The sequence below is a fragment of the Galleria mellonella genome, unplaced genomic scaffold, assembly GCF_026898425.1.
Source record: "Galleria mellonella isolate WM207_F2 unplaced genomic scaffold, CSIRO_AGI_GalMel_v1 utg121, whole genome shotgun sequence".
NCBI lineage: Eukaryota > Metazoa > Arthropoda > Insecta > Lepidoptera > Pyralidae > Galleria > Galleria mellonella.
In genome coordinates, this window is record NW_026441983.1 from 1,429,591 (window position 1) to 1,447,313 (window position 17,723).

Consider the following 17,723-nt stretch of genomic DNA (forward strand, 5'->3'; position numbering starts at 1 on the left):
AATATTTTATTATATTTGAAGTAATTAGTCTGATTTTTATTAATAAATGTAGGTACACATTTCGACACAAGATGTTTAAGAAAATTGATATAATTTAAAATATATATCTAACACGGCCATTCTGAAATGTACTTCGCTTTCGAAGTACATAATATATCACAGTACAATATCTATAAGACTTAATTTCTCTTATTTCTTTAGTTTAGAAAACTAATATAATTTAAAAAAAACTAATACGCGCGTAATACCCCTGTTATTGCAGATGTTTATAGGCTACGGTAACCATTTACCATCAGGTGGGCCGTATGCTTGATTGTCACCTCAGTGGTATAAAAGTCGCCCCTTTTCCCCATGGGTATCGTAAGAGGCCATCAAGTGAACTAACGGTGGAGGGATGGGTAGGTGTTTAGCAGTGGACAGTTAACGACAGTTAACCACAAGGCGACGAGATGACAGGGACTCTCTTTATCTAATTATAGAAATAAAAGAAATCCTTATATAATTAGGTAATGCTTTAATAAAAAAAAAACTTTTACATTACTTCATTCTGTTATATTTATACGTATATATTTGTCTGTGACATGTACACAAAATTTATACTTTACTGACAAATCAAATCGGCAATAATGGATAAAATAATAAAAGATAAAAAAAAAAAACAATTAAGGTTAACATTGCATGTGTGTCCCAATGTTAAAAATATTTCTTTACAAGTAGTATATTCATAACATTGTATAATTTTTCACATATAAATCAACAGACATATGGCATGCCTGAACTTCACCAGACACCTGCTCTATCGCAGCTGTTGCGTCAGCAATTAGTAGTTCTAGATGTATAGTAGAACACTCGCTGGAATGCACATCAGATTGTATTTCGGTTGACAATAAAACCTTTTTAGAATTATTATCATTGACTTGAAATTTGTCTTCTTCACAACACCGAGGATATCTAGAGCTTTTATGTTGACTCTTGATAAGTCACATACTGTTGCTGTCACAATCAGCCCTGTCTTTCAACTTTCATGCGATACCTGAAAGACAACATAATTGTATAATGTATGTTAGGTATATTAGTTTTCTCTGAAAAAAATATAAATTATCAGTAATTGGATATTATAAAAAATCCATACTCTTTTAATTATGACAACCAATTTGTTTGAAGTTATTGATTTCCCAGAAAAATTAAAATTTGTTGGCTGATTCCGTTTATTTTTAAACCTGTCAACATGAACAAATCATAATCTTTTACAACCAACCCAATTTAAAACATGTATTTCGATTATTGTATCCTATGCATCTATGTAAAAATAAAACCGTTTAAATACCTTAAACAGAATAAACACAATAAATTGTCTATTGAGGGGGGGAAAGGGATTGTTAGATATTAAGTTATTTCTTTATTGACAGCAGGATTTGCGGTCGCTAGAGAATCACGAGCACGGCACTAAATCCTAAGAACATTATTAATTTATTAAACAATTACATTGTACCTATATCACAACAGTGATGAAATGTTTAAAAACTATGACTATAAATATAATAGATTTTATTTTTTATGATCAGTAAAAATTCTACATTTATAATTCAATATTCGTACTTCCTTTTAAATATGTATTTTTAAGTAGCAATACTTAAAAATCCGCAACGTACACACAAGCCGTTTTCATTGGTAAAAATTTCTGTAGGGTAGATACAAGCCCCTGGTCTAATCATTAACGTGCACATAATCTGCACAAGAGTTTCCTATCTGTTCTCAGACCAAAGATTTTTTACTACACTGCTCTCTAATTTTACTACAATGTTAACATGTTCGACATATTGTACTGTTTATTCCTTATACATTTTGTGTGTGCTTTATTTCTCCGACTCGATAATAACAAAGGTAATACCGGCCACTAGAACGATACATGTCATTTGTAGACTTAAACCTGTCGTAGTCTAAATATTCTGTTATATTTTCCTTCTCTGGCAATCGGTTGTTATTTTTACGACCACTTGTGGCAGTGTCATGTCCAAGAGACTCATACTGGAGACATAGATATCGAGCAAATTTTCAGTGGGTACCCTCTTTAGTAAACAAGAAGTGACCTCAGAACTGTCGTACAAGGAATGCATGAAGGCCCAATGAACATTTCTAGTTTAGCAGTCTGACTGTACCTAATAGTGAATTGCCTCAGCATGGTTTACATTTAACAGAAAATTACAGCTAAACAAGTCTAAGTATATTTCCGTAGTATTCACCGTGCATGTCAGATAAAATATGGCTACGGACAATACACAAGGTGAGAATTTACATGTCTCGCACGACACCGAACAGCAGATGACTCCACACCATAAAGAGCGTCCTGGCTACAGTACAGTTATGAATACCACACAGAAACCGTTGACTGAAGAAGATGATTATCAGGATGGCATAGACGGAGCGGAGGTTGTAAAGACAGACTATGTTGATATCACTGAAGAATCGAAAGCTAATCAAATAATATGCTGTGATGAGGTAATTGAGCTCTTGAAGCAGTATGAGGCTTATGAAACAAAGAGTGATTTGGCCATAGGACCCACAGTTGTACAAGGAGAGACCATATTTGAAACTGCTGGACCTTCCAAACCTGACTCTGAACGAGTTCTGTATAATAAGGATGAGGATAAAGTTCATTCATGTGTGGTATGCAGTAAGACATTTGAGACCTACAATACACTGAAATACCATATGACAGTCCATACTGAACAGGAAATATATTCGTCTAATGAAAAGCCATATACTTGCGATATATGTAGTAAATGTTTTAAACTAAAATCAACATTGAAACAGCATTTGATTATACATACTGGTGATAAGCCATATAGTTGTAATGTATGTAGTAAACGTTTTAACCAAAAATCAATATTGCAACGGCATTTGCTGATACATACTGGTGAGAAGCCATATAGTTGTGATGTATGTAAAAAATGTTTTAGTGATCCGTCAACTTTGCAACGGCATTTGTTGATACATACTGGTGAGAAGCCATATAGTTGTTATGTATGTAATAAATGTTTTAACAGAAAATCAACATTGCAAGAGCATTTGACGATACATACTGGTGAGAAGCCATATAGTTGTGATAAATGTAATAAATGTTTTAACAATAAATCAAAACTACAACGGCATTTGGTGATACACACTGGTGAGAAGCCATACAGATGTGATGTATGTAATAAATGTTTTAACAGAAAATCAACATTGCAAGAGCATTTGTCGATACATTCTGGTGAAAAGCCATATAGTTGTAATGTATGTAATATATGTTTTAACAAAAAATCAATTTTGCAACGGCATTTGCTGATACATACTGGTGATAAGCCATATAGTTGTGATGTATGCAGTAAATGTTTTAAACGAAAATCAACATTGAAACAGCATTTGATAATACATACTGGTGATAAGCCATACAGTTGTGATGTATGTAATAAATGTTTTAACAGAATATCAACATTGAGACAGCATATGTTGATACATACTGGTAATAAACCATATAGTTGTAATGTATGTAATAAATGTTTTTACAGAAAAGCTGCACTACAACGGCATCTGTTGATACATACTGTTGACAAGCCGTATTAAATGTATAATTCATGTAGATGTAAGTATTTATAAGACAAGATAAAGTTCAGAGGTACAAACAGGGACACCTTAAGTACCAAGCATTATGTTTGACATATCACTTGATTATATATATTGTGGAAGGCAATAGATGTTATTGTACATAATATGTAAAAGAGTGTATAACGTAACAATTTTGATCAATTTATTATTACATAATATGAAACTAATGGTTTTCCTTACTACTTACTTGGTGGAACGCGTGACGAGTGTGGCAACTACGGACAAACCCCCTATGTGTGTAGAAGGTTGTGTTAAGCAATGGATATTAAAGATTAATGAAAAACATTTATTGGTCGCAAATACAAGTTGCACAATCGAATTATTTGTGTTTGTTTGATGGTTGATATATGTGATATGGAGCAATTTTTTAAATAATTCCGATATGAAGAGAAAACCTTTTATTTTATTATAATATAACAAGCAAACATTGGTTTTGTACATATGATCATTGGTAATGCTACAGTTTTGCCAATATATAGAATAAATATATAGATAATAAATGACATATACGACATCCCCCCTTTTTACGTTTTACATTATACTCGTATAATAATTACCTTAATTATTATACTTATTCATATCATAATCTTTCGTGTAAGCGCGAGTCCTGACCTGTCTACCCGAGTTTGTCTCCCTATTATTATTTATGAAACTTGGATTCTGATCATTATAATTACTGTTACTTAAGTCTCTTTGATTACTTACATTGCTATTATTTAAATTGTTACTTTTACAATCATCTTCATATTTAGGACATAAACAATTAATGTGTTTTTGGTCTCCTCTAACTAGAGTACTCCTTTCTCAAACCATCCCCATTTGCTTAATATTTCATTCACTGTCCAAGAGCATACCTCCGTACAATGCATGAAATGTGTATTTTACGTAAACTATATTTAGGCTTCTGTGTTTACTCATTATATTTTCAGAAACATTTAAATAAATTAAGGTTAACATTGCCTGTGGGTCCTGATGCTAAAAATATTTCTATACAAGTAGTATATTCATTACATTGTATAATTTTTCACATATAAACTCACAGACATATGGCATGCCTGAACTTCACCAGACGCCTGCTCTATCGCAGCTGTTGCGTCAGCAATTAGTGGTTCTAGATCTACAGTAGAACACTCGCTAGAATGCATATCTGATTGTATTTCAGTTGACAATAAAAACTTTTTAAAACTATCATTATCATTAAGCTGAAATTTATCTTCTTCACGACACCGAGGATATCTAGAGCTTTTATGTTGACTCTTGATTAGTCACAAACTATTGCGGTCACAATCAGCCCTGTCTTTCAACTTTCATGGAATACCTGAAAGACAACATAATTGTAATGTAATATGTATGTTAGGTACATTAGTTTTCTCTGAAAAATATTAATTATCAATAATTGGATATTATAAAAAATCCATACTTTTTCATTGAAAAATAAAATGTTATTGGCACTGTTTGTTATCATTCATTTTTTCTTACACCTGTCAATATGGACATAATCCTTTACAACCAACTCAATTTAAAACGTGTATTTCGATTATTGTATCCTATGCGCCTATGTAAAACACCTTAAATAGAATTAAACGCAATACTTTGTCTATTGATAAAATAAACATGTCATTAAAAAATTATATTAAACTATATGATAATACAAAAAAAATAATTTATGTAATAAATACCTATCACTGCATAGTATAAAACAAAGTCGCTGTCTGTCCGTCCCTATGTGCGCTTAAATCTTTAAAACTACGGAACAAAATTTGAAGCGGTTTTTTTAATAGATAGAGTGATTCAAGAGAAAGGTTTATATGTATAATACATGCATAATATTGTAGAGAAACAATGATAATTTTAAAGGTTTCTAATGTGATGTAATGTGCACCCGTGCGAAGCTGGGGCGAGTCGCTAGTAAATTATAAGTTAAAGTAAACATACCGTTTAATATTTGTTTTACCAGGTTTAGGAAATTGAAGGAATATTACGACTCCATCTCGAAAAATAGTTTATCCACATTTAGCACACATTCTATGGGCACCTGTAGACAGTTTATAAATTTATAGAACATTTTATTGTTGATGCGAGTAATCTGCATTGTGCAATAGTACCTTTTTTTAATGGGTGAAAATCGCATGATAATATAATACCCCGCTTGCGCAATCGGGAAACCAATGAGGGGTGATAGGTGAGGATGAAAATGCAGGTCAGTTAACCCATTGTGAAGAATTCAACGATAAATTAGTAATGATAGTTTCCAGGGGCAACCACGTGGAGGTCGATCTGATAGAGTATATTGATAGCAATGGGGATTAATCTTCCTATTACTAAGAATCCCTTCCCACCGCATTGTAGTACTATGGTTTAATATCCACCAAAATACCAACAAACGGTTGTCGTGAGTAAACTCTAGTGTACAACTATGATCCGATATACAAAATAAAAAGATCTGATATATAATACAATAAATATAAATAAATACAACATAAAAATTATTAAAATTAGGAAAAACTTTTAAGAAATATATTTTTTTTCTTCACTGACAGCAGGATTTGGGGTTGCTAGAGAATCACGAGCACGGGCACTAAATTCTAAGAAAATTGTTAATTTATTAAACAATAACAGTGATAAAATGTTTAAAAACTATGACTATAAATATAATAGATTTTATTTTTTATGATCAGTAAAAATTTTACATTTATAATTCAATATTCGTACTTACTTTTAAATATGTATTTTTAAGTAGCAATACTTAAAAGTCCGCAACGCACCACAAGCCGTTTTCATTGATAAAAATTTCTGTAGGGTAGATACAAGCCCCTGGTCAAATCACTAACGTACACATATCTGTACAAGAGTTTCCTACCTGTCATTAGACCAAAGATTTCGGTTTTAGATATAGTCATAGCCTCTCTATCTCTAATCTTACTACACTTCTGACTTTTACGACATATTGTACTGTTTATTCCTTGTGCATTTTGTGTGTGCTTTATTTCTCCGACTCGATAATAACAAAGGTAATACTGGCCACTAGAACGATACATGTCATTTGTAGACTTAATCCTGCCGCAGTCTAAGTATTCTGTTTTATTTTCCTTCTCTGGCAATCGGTTTTTATTTTTACTACTTGTGGCAGTGTCATGTACAATAGGCACGTACTGGAGACATAGATATCCAGCAAATTTTCAATGGGCACTCATAAATGATCACCCTCTTTAGTATACACGAAGTAATCTCAGAACTGTCGTACAAGGAATGCATGAAGGCCCAATGAACATTTCTAGTTTAGCAGTCTGACTGTAATAGTGAACTGCCTCAGCATGGTTATCATTTAACAGAAAATTACAGCTAAACAAGTCTAAGTATATTCCCGTAGTATTCACCGTGCATGTCAGACAAAATATGGCTACGGACAAAACACAAGATGAGAATTTACATGTCTCGCACGACACCGAACAACAGATGACTCCACACCATAAAGAGCGTCCAGGCTGCAGTACAGTTATGAATACCACACAGGAACCGGTGACTGAACAAGGAGGGACTATATTTGAGACTGCTGGACCTTCCAAATCTGACTCTGAACGAGTTCTGTTTAATAAAGATGAGGTTAAAGTTCATTCATGTGTGGTATGCAGTAAGACATTCGAGACCTACAATACACTGAAATACCATATGACAGTCCATACTGAACAGGAAATATATTCGTCTAATGAAAAGCCATATACTTGTGATGTATGTAGTAAACGTTTTAAACTAAAATCAACATTAAAACAGCATTTGATGATACATACTGGTGATAAGCCATATAGTTGTAATGTATGTAGTAAACGTTTTAACCAAAAATCAATATTGCAACGGCATTTGCTGATACATACTGGTGATAGGCCATACAGTTGTAATGTATGTAATAAATGTTTTAACAGAAAATCAACATTGCAAGAGCATTTGTTGATACATTCTGGTGAGAAGCCATATAGTTGTGATGTATGTAATAAATGTTTTAACAGAAAATCAACATTGCGAGATCATTTGACGATACATACTGGTGAAAAGCCATATAGTTGTGATAAATGTAATAAATGTTTTAGCAATAAATCAAAACTACAATGGCATTTGGTGATACATACTGGTGATAGGCCATACAGTTGTGTTGTATGTAATAAATGTTTTAACAGAAAATCAACATTGCAAGAGCATTTGTCGATACATTCTGGTGAGAAGCCATATAGTTGTGATGTATGTAATAAATGTTTTAACAGAAAATCAACATTGAAACAGCATTTGTTGATACATACTGATGCCAAGCCGTAATAAATGTATAATTCATGTAGGCGTAAGTATTTATAAGACAAACAAACAGTAACCTTAAGTAGCAAGTGTTATGTTTGACATATCACGTGATTATAGAGGAACTGCAGCATATTTGGAACGGGATCGGTAGGTAAAAAATACATTTAATTATTGTCAAACTATTAAACTTTAATAATGAGAACAATCAAATATAACAAAAACCAGAATCTTTATAAAAATGCCTATGCAACTAGAAAACTCCAAAAACTATATTTGACTTAGAGTGCAGGTAATTTGGAATATAGTATTCCAAAATACATTCACATTTTTTCTTTGTCAATTGCTTACACTTTTTCTTAGAAACTAATAGATTTCTTATATTTGTAACAGTTTTATTAATATTTAGTTCTCTACATAATCAATCTTTTTCAATAATCAGTCACAATAAACACTGATCAGTGTTTAGTTTGAATTTATAGTTTACTATTCTGAGTTACTCTTGCAGTAATCACATATATACACACCGGATTCATAACTACCACAAGCACCACGAACCCACAATTCGCACATTAAATACTGTACCCATTCATCACCCCTTTTATTGTATTCTTTTTTATTACTACTCATAAAATATGCATAAAATTTGGAATATTCCAAATTATGTTCACTCTCGGTATTCCAAATTAACAACACACCAACCTTACCTAAAAATCCATGTCACATTTTTAATTCTAGAAATATTCACCAAACCATTGTAACATCCTAAACTGACAAAGGTCAACTAGCTGTTTAAATAATTACAATAAAGATTTAAAGTATTACAGTAAAGATTGCAATGGATTGCATTCTTAGCGAAATAGTTTTCAAAACAAGTGTCTCGTTTCTTTGGGGCTGGTAGCCGGAATGTCAAAATGGTGTCCTGATTTTAACTATCTACGGCTTCGTATATCGAATGGCGTTATGTTTACTTAAAAAAAACACAGATAGCGTTTATATTGATTCAGATATGGAGGTATTCCAAGTTACCTGCAGTATTCCAAATATGTTGCACTTCCTATATATATTGTGTAAAGCAACATATGTCATTGTACATAATACGTAGACGTGTGTATAACGTAACAAAGTTTTGATCACTTTATTATTATATAATATGAAACTAAAGAATTTGAGTATCAAAGACGTAACTACCCCTTTTAGCTAATATAACTCAATGATGTTATTTTGTTCAAAATTGAACAGTCATACGATCTGTATAATTATTAATTAATAAATGCAATTATTAATTAAATAAAATTCTTTTACTTATTTGTTTTTATTTTTTTTATTTTTACACATCAACCAATGCAAAATTTATTGCTCATCTGTAACACATGTGCCATACCATAGTGCTATGAAACAGTGAGGAAAATATTGTCAGTACAAGTAAAGGGGTCTGACACTGCCATTGGGCGTTTTTAAACTTTTACGTGGAACTTCATTTCAGGTATTTCACGATTTTACCGTCACGATACAATGTGAAAGCAAACTCTATGTATTTGTATAAAGACGATTTTAAGCATTCTCTATAATTATAACGTGGTCGTGCACCATCACGGCACTGGCGTAACCTTTCCGTGGCAGATCTAGGCTCGCCTATAAGATCCATTACAATACACGCTGGCCAATACAATGCATTTATTGCTCTCTTTTTACATTTCACAATTTCTAAATGTCCTAGGTACCTATATGTAATATTTGAATTATTTCTTTTCTCCTTATTTGAGATATCACAATTTTGTTCTAATAATATAAATTATTGTTTTTAATATGTAAATCAAATCTTAATTTATAATAATGTTTTAAGTTAGAGTTTCCTAAATATTTAGCTGTTTTCGGCCAAATTTTTAGTAGCATCCTGTAATTTTTCCATCCAGTTTTCTGATATAGGTAAATCAGTCCCTATAAAATGTAATATCTCCTTTAAGGTTAGATCTATCTTTGCATTATCCTTAATAAAATTTATAGATAAATAGTCTACAATATACATTCTACTTCCAAGTACATACTTTATCTTAATATCATATTTTAAAAGCTTGAGTACATACGTTGTAACCTAGCACAAATTCTCTTTAAATCTTGGTTGATAATTGCCACAAGGGGTTTTTGGTCAGTTTCTACTATGACTTTACCTAATTGTAGAACTAAAAAAAATCCTTATATAATTAAATAATGCTTTAATAACAAAAACTATTACTTTGTTGCATTTATACGTAAATAGGCATCTTTGCTGTGATATGTACAAACAAAAACTCACACTTTACTGACAAATCAAATCGCCAATAATAGATAAAATTATAATTTAGTACATAATCTAGCTCTTAAACGTAACATGACAAGAACGATGGCAAAACAGACTATAATCAACCCATACTGATGAGGTTGCATTCTTTGTTACGTAGTTCTTATAACCACCCCATCAGAGCAGCTACGATCTTATTATTGTAGTCATAGGCATTTTGCATTGTCATCGAACTTGAATGCGTATGAAATATTTATGGAAATTCGATGATTATGCATTGATAGTGTGTGAAAGTGGATTAAAAATGAACCAGCATAAATAGAAAAAATATACAAAGCAAATAAAATGGAAAACTGTAAAAATAAATATTATGCTTGTATACCAATATGTGTACAAAGATTATTTATTCCTTAGTGTTAGTATTTTTTTGTAAGTCTGCTTCTTAGGGTTTTGTACCTCCAAGGGAAAAAGCGGAACTCTTCTAAGATCACTTTGATATCTGTTTTTCTTAGGAACTCACGGAGGTATTAAGTTGAAATTAGTATCATATAATCTGGTCTGCACTCTTTTAAACCAGTGAAAAAATCAATCTTCTAAATTAATACAATCAAGAGATACAGCCCTTTATGTTTAATATATATAGCATATTTTGCCTGTAGGATACTTACTATTGACCTAAAATCATGAATAAGCAACATCATATAGCACAAGTAAAGGAAAAAATCCGAAAATCGTCATTTACATTATTTTCAAACTCCTTTCTCAAACCATCCCCATTTACTTAATATTTCATTCACTGCCCAAGAGCATACCTCCGTACAATGCATGAAATGTGTATTTTATGTAAACTATATTTAGGCTTCTGTGTATCTCATTATATTTTCAGAAACATTTAAATAATTTAAGGTTAACATTGCCTGTGGGTCCTGATGCCAAAAATATTTCTATACAAGTAGTATATTCATTACATTGTATAATTTTTTACATATAAACTCACAGACATATGGCATGCCTGAACTTCACCAGACGTCTGCTCTATCTCAGCCGTTGCGTCAACAATTAGTGGTTCTAGATCTACAGTAGAACACTCGCTGAAATGCACATCAACCGAAATACAATCAGTATTTCGGTTGACAATAAAAACTTTTTGAAATTATTATCATTGAGTTGAGATTTGTCTTCTTCACGACACCGAGGATATCTAGAGCCTTTATGTTGACTCTTGATAAGTCACATGCTGTTGCTGTCACAATCAGTCTTGTATTCCAACTTTCATGCAATACCTAAAAGAAAACATAACTGTATAATGTAAGTATGTTACACAATAATTTGTCTATTGAAAAATAAACATGTCATTAAAAAATTATATAAAACTGTATGATAATATAAAAAAATAAATTTATGTAATAAATACCTATCACTGCATAGTATAAATCAAAAACGCTGTCGCTGTCTGTCCGTCCCTATGTATGCTTAAATCTTTAAAACCACGGAACATATTTTGAAGCGGTTTTTTTTAATAGATAGAGTGATTCAAGAGAAAGGTTTATATGTATAATGCATAATATAGTAGAGAAACACTGATAATTTTAAGGGTTTCTAATGTGATGTGATGTAATGTGTACCCGTGCGAAGCTGGGGCGGGTCGCTAGTAAATTATAAGTTAACGTAAACCTACCGTTTAATATTTGTTATCCCAGGTTTAGGAAATTGAAGGAATAATATGACTCCATCTCGAAAAGTAGTTTATCCACATTTAGCACACATTCTATGGGCACCTGTAGACAGTTTATAAATTTATAGAACATTTTATTGTTGATGCGAGTAATCTGCATTGTGCAATAGTACTTTTTTTTAATGAGTGAAAATGGCATGATAATATAATACCCCGCATTCGGTCAATCACTTGCGCAATCGGGGTAATTGCCAATGAGGGGGTGACAGGTGAGGATAAAAATGCAGGTCAGTTAGTCCATTGTGAAGAATTCAACGATAAATTAGTAATGATAGTTTCCAGGAGAAACCACGTGGAGGTCGATCTGATAGAGTATATTGATAGCAATGGGGATTAATCTCTCTATTACTATGAATCCCTTCCCACCACATTGTATTTTGGTGGATATTAAACCATAGTAGGTTTAATATCCACCAAAATACCAACAAACGGTTGTCGCGAGTAAGCTCTAGCGTGCAATTATGATCCGATATACAAAATAAAAAGATCTGATATACAATACAATAAATATAAATAAATACAACAAATAAAAACTATTAAAATTAGGAAAAACTTTTAAGAAATATAAAGTAAATTTTTTCTTCACTGACAGCAGGATTTGGGGTTGCTAGAGAATCATGAGCACGGGCACTAAAATCTATGAAAATTGTTAATTTATTAAACAATTGCATTGTACCTATATCACAACAGTGATGAAATATTTAAAAACTATGACTATAAATAGACTTTATTTTTTATGATCAGTAAAAATTTTACATTTATAATTCAATATTCGTACTTACTTTTAAATATGTATTTTTAAGTAGCAATACATAAAACTCCGCAACGCACCACAAGCCGTTTTCATTGATAAAAATTTCTGTAGGGTAGATACAAGCCCCTGGTCAAATCACTAACGTACACATATCTGTACAAGAGTTTCCTACCTGTCATTAGACCAAAGATTTCGGTTTTAGATATAGTCATAGCCTCTCTATCTCTAATCTTACTACACTTCTGACTTTTACGACATATTGTACTGTTTATTCCTTGTGCATTTTGTGTGTGCTTTATTTCTCCGACTCGATAATAACAAAGGTAATACCGGCCACTAGAACGATACATGTCATTTGTAGATTTAAACCTGCCGCAGTCTAAGTATTCTGTTTTATTTTCCTTCTCTGGCAATCGGTTGTTATTTTTACTACTTGTGGCAGTGTCATGTACAATAGGCACGTACTGGAGACATAGATATCCAGCAAATTTTCAATGGGCACCCATAAATGATCACCCTCTTTAGTATACACGAAGTAATCTCAGAACTGTCGTACAAGAAATACATGAAGGCCCAATGAACATTTCTAGTTTAGTAGTCTGACTGTATCTAATAGTGAACTGCCTCAGCATGGTTATCATTTAACAGAAAATTACAGCTAAACAAGTCTAAGTATATTCCCGTAGTATTCACCGTGCATGTCAGATACAATATGGCTACGGACAATACGCAAGGTGAGAATTTACATGTCTCGCACGACACCGAACAGCAGATGACTCCACACCATAAAGAGCGTCCAGGCTGCAGTACAGTTATGAATACCACACAGGAACCGGTGACTGAACAAGAAGGGACCATATTTGAAACTGCTGGACCTTCCAAACCTGACTCTGAACGAGTTCTGTATAATAAAGATAAGGATAAAGTTCATTCATGTGTGGTATGCAGTAAGACATTCGAGACCTACAATACACTGAAATACCATATGACAGTCCATCCTGAACAGGAAATATTTTCGTCTAATAAAAAGCCATACAGTTGTGATGTATGTAGTAAATGTTTTAAACAAAAATCATCGTTGAAAGAGCATTTGCTGGTACATACTGGTGATAAGCCATATAGTTGTAATGTATGTAGTAAATGTTTTAAAAGAGCATCAAAACTGCAACGGCATTTGCTGATACATATTGATGATAAGCCATATAGTTGTGATGTATGTAATAAAAGTTTTAATAGAAAATCAACATTGAAAGATCATTTGTCGATACATACTGGTGACAAGCCATATAGTTGTAATGTATGTAGTCAATGTTTTAAACAAAAATCAACATTGCAACGGCATTTGATGATACACACTGGTGAGAAGCCATATAGTTGTGATGTATGTAATAAAAGTTTTAATAGAAAATCAACATTGAAAGATCATTTGTCGATACATACTGGTGACAAGCCATATAGTTGTAATGTATGTAGTCAATGTTTTAAACAAAAATCAACATTGCAACGGCATTTGATGATACACACTGGTGAGAAGCCATATAGTTGTGATGTATGTAATAAAAGTTTTAACAGAACATCAACATTGCGAGATCATTTGACGATACATACTGGTGAGAAGCCATATAGTTGTGATAAATGTAATAAATGTTTTAGCAATAAATCAAAACTACAATGGCATTTGATTATACATACTGGTGACAAGCCATATAGTTGTGATATATGTAATAAATGTTTTAACAAAAAATCATCATGGCAACAACATTTGCTGATACATACTGGTGATAAGCCATATAGTTGTGACGTATGTAATAAATATTTTAGACAGAAAGCACATTTAGCACAACATTTGTTGATACATACTGATGATAAGCCATATAGTTGTGACGTATGTAATAAATGTTTTAATGTGAAAGCAAATTTAGCACAACATTTATTGATACATACTGGTGAGAAGCCATATAGTTGTGATGTATGTAATAAAAGTTTTAATAGAAAATCAAATTTGAAAGTTCATATGTCGATACATAGTGGTGACAAGCCATATAGTTGTAATGTATGTAGTCAATGTTTTAAACAAAACTCAACATTGCAACGGCATTTGATGATACACACTGGTGAGAAGCCATATAGTTGTGATGTATGTAATAAATGTTTTAACAGAAAATCAATATTGAAACAGCATTTGGTGATACATACTGATGCCAAGCCGTAATAAATGTATAATTTATGTAGGTGTAAGTATTTATAAGACAAACAAACAGTAACCTTAAGTAGCAAGTGTTATGTTTGACATATCACGTGATTATAGAGGAACTGCAGCATATTTGGAACGGGATCGGTAGGTAAAAAATACATTTAATTATTGTCAAACTATTAAACTTTAATAATGAGAACAATCAAATATAACAAAAACCAGAATCTTTATAAAAATGCCTATGCAACTAGAAAACTCCAAAAACTATATTTGACTTAGAGTGCAGGTAATTTGGAATATAGTATTCCAAAATACATTCACATTTTTTCTTTGTCAATTGCTTACACTTTTTCTTAGAAACTAATAGATTTCTTATCTTTGTAACAGTATTATTAATATTTAGTTGTCTAGATAATTAATCTTTTTCAATAATCAGTCACAATAAACATTGATCAGTGTTTAGTTTGAATTTATAGTTTACTATTCTTAGTTACTGTTGCAGTAATCACATATATACACACCGGATTCATAACTACCACAAGCACCATGAACCCACAATTCGCACATTAAATACTGTACCCATTCATCACCCCTTTTATCCTCGCTATATTTTCCGTTACAGAAATACACTCAGCGTCTTCGTCAATAGGGACTGCAATCTCATCTCTCTTGCTACATTGTCGGAAGAGTCTGTGTTATTTCCAGATATAGCCCTAGGATTCGGATTTGATGAATCACTGTCTGTCATATTTCTTTTCCTTGTCTATTTCTCTTCTGTCTTATATTTTTCTTGCTCTTTTCCTTAATATTTTTTCTTTGTTTTGTTTTCTTTATCACACTTTAGATTGTGCATTCTCAAGATCTTTTTTTTTATAAGAACTTGAAATTACTGCCGATCTTGCTGGCTTACCGCTTCTAATGCTAATATTCTTTTTTATTACTACTCATAAAATATGCATAAAATTTGGAATATTCCAAATTATGTTCACTCTCGGTATTCCAAATTAACAACACACCAACCTTACCTAAAAATCCATGTCACATTTTTAATTCTAGAAATATTCACCAAACCATTGTAACATCCTAAACTGACAAAGGTCAACTAGCTGTTTAAATAATTACAATAAAGATTTAAAGTATTACAGTAAAGATTACAACGGATTGCACTCTTAGCGAAAAAGTTTTCAAAACAAGTGTCTCGTTTCTTTGGGGCTGGTAGCCGGAATGTCAAAATGGTATCCTGATTTTAACTATCTACGGCTTCGTATATCGAATGGCGTTATGTTTACTTAAAAAAAACACAGATAGCGTTTATATTGATTCAGATATGGAGGTATTCCAAGTTACCTGCAGTATTCCAAATATGTTGCACTTCCTATATATATTGTGTAAAGCAACATATGTCATTGTACATAATACGTAGACGTGTGTATAACGTAACAAAGTTTTGATCACTTTATTATTATATAATATGAAACTAAAGAATTTGAGTATCAAAGACGTAACTACCCCTTTTAGCTAATATAACTCAATGATGTTATTTTGTTCAAAATTGAACAGTCATACGATCTGTATAATTATTAATTAATAAATGCAATTATTAATTAAATAAAATTCTTTTACTTATTTGTTTTTATTTTTTTTATTTTTACACATCAACCAATGCAAAATTTATTGCTCATCTGTAACACATGTGCCATACCATAGTGCTATGAAACAGTGAGGCAAATATTGTCAGTACAAGTAAAGGGGTCTGACACTGCCATTGGGCGTTTTTAAACTTTTACGTGGAACTTCATTTCAGGTATTTCACGATTTTACCGTCACGATACAATGGGAAAGCAAACTCTATGTATTTGTATAAAGACGATTTTAAGCATTCTCTATAATTATAACGTGGTCGTGCACCATCACGGCACTGGCGTAACCTTTCCGTGGCAGATCTAGGCTCGCCTATAAGATCCAATACAATACACGCTGGCCAATACAATACATTTATTGCTCTCTTTTTACATTTCACAATTTCTAAATGTCCTAGGTACCTATATGTAATATTTGAATTATTTCTTTTCTCCTTATTTGAGATATCACAATTTTGTCCTAATAATATAAAATATTGTTTTTAACATGTAAATCAAATCTTAATTTATAATAATGTTTTAAGTTAGAGTTTCCTAAATATTTAGCTGTTTTCAGCCAAAGTAGTATTATTTTTATTAAATCTGAGTCATTTTTAGTAGTATCCTGTAATTTTTCCATCCAGTTTTCTGATATAGGTAAATCAGTCCCTATAAAATGTAATATCTCCTTTAAGGTTGGATCTATCTTTGCATTATCCTTAATAAAATTTATAGATAAATAGTCTGCAATATACATTCTACTTCCAAGTACATACTTTATCTTAATATCATATTTTAAAAGCTTGAGTACATACGTTGTAACCTAGCACAAATTCTCTTTAAATCTTGGTTGATAATTGCCACAAGGGGTTTTTGGTCAGTTTCTACTATGACTTTACCTAATTGTAGAACTAAAAAAAATCCTTATATAATTAAATAATGCTTTAATAACAAAAACTATTACTTTGTTGCATTTACACGTAAATAGGCATCTTTGCTGTGATATGTACAAACAAAAACTCACACTTTACTGACAAATCAAATCGCCAATAATAGATAAAATTATAATTTAGTACATAATCTAGCTCTTAAACGTAACATGACAAGAACGATGGCAAAACAGACTATAATCAACCCATACTGATGAGGTTGCACTCTTTGTTACGTAGTTCTTATAACCACCCCATCAGAGCAGCTACGATCTTATT

The 17,723-nt window shown here is 31.8% G+C and overlaps 2 protein-coding genes across 2 annotated transcripts; both read left to right on the top strand.

Moving 5' to 3' along the window:
* The first annotated feature begins 1,415 nt into the window (after positions 1-1,415).
* Positions 1,416-4,073, top strand: LOC113513942 (zinc finger protein OZF-like). The gene has a single exon (XM_026897923.3). The coding sequence runs from the start codon at positions 2,263-2,265 to the stop codon at positions 3,604-3,606; it is 1,344 nt and encodes a 447-aa protein (XP_026753724.2). The 5' UTR covers positions 1,416-2,262; the 3' UTR covers positions 3,607-4,073.
* A 9,341-nt stretch (positions 4,074-13,414) lies between these two features.
* Positions 13,415-14,914, top strand: LOC128201326 (zinc finger protein OZF-like). Its single transcript, XM_052897985.1, has 2 exons — positions 13,415-13,831; positions 14,069-14,914. The coding sequence occupies exons 1-2, from the start codon at positions 13,415-13,417 to the stop codon at positions 14,912-14,914; spliced, it is 1,263 nt and encodes a 420-aa protein (XP_052753945.1).
* The last annotated feature ends 2,809 nt before the right edge of the window (positions 14,915-17,723 follow it).

Excerpts from the sequence above, each read along its gene's own strand:
- LOC128201326 (XM_052897985.1), top strand. The coding sequence starts at position 13,415 with ATGGCTACGGACAATACGCAAGGTGAGAATTTACATGTCTCGCACGAC. Across the intron at positions 13,832-14,068 it reads ATAAGCCATATAGTTGTAAT|CCATATAGTTGTGATGTATG; the intron begins GTATGTAGTAAA and ends ACTGGTGAGAAG.
- LOC113513942 (XM_026897923.3), top strand. The coding sequence starts at position 2,263 with ATGGCTACGGACAATACACAAGGTGAGAATTTACATGTCTCGCACGAC.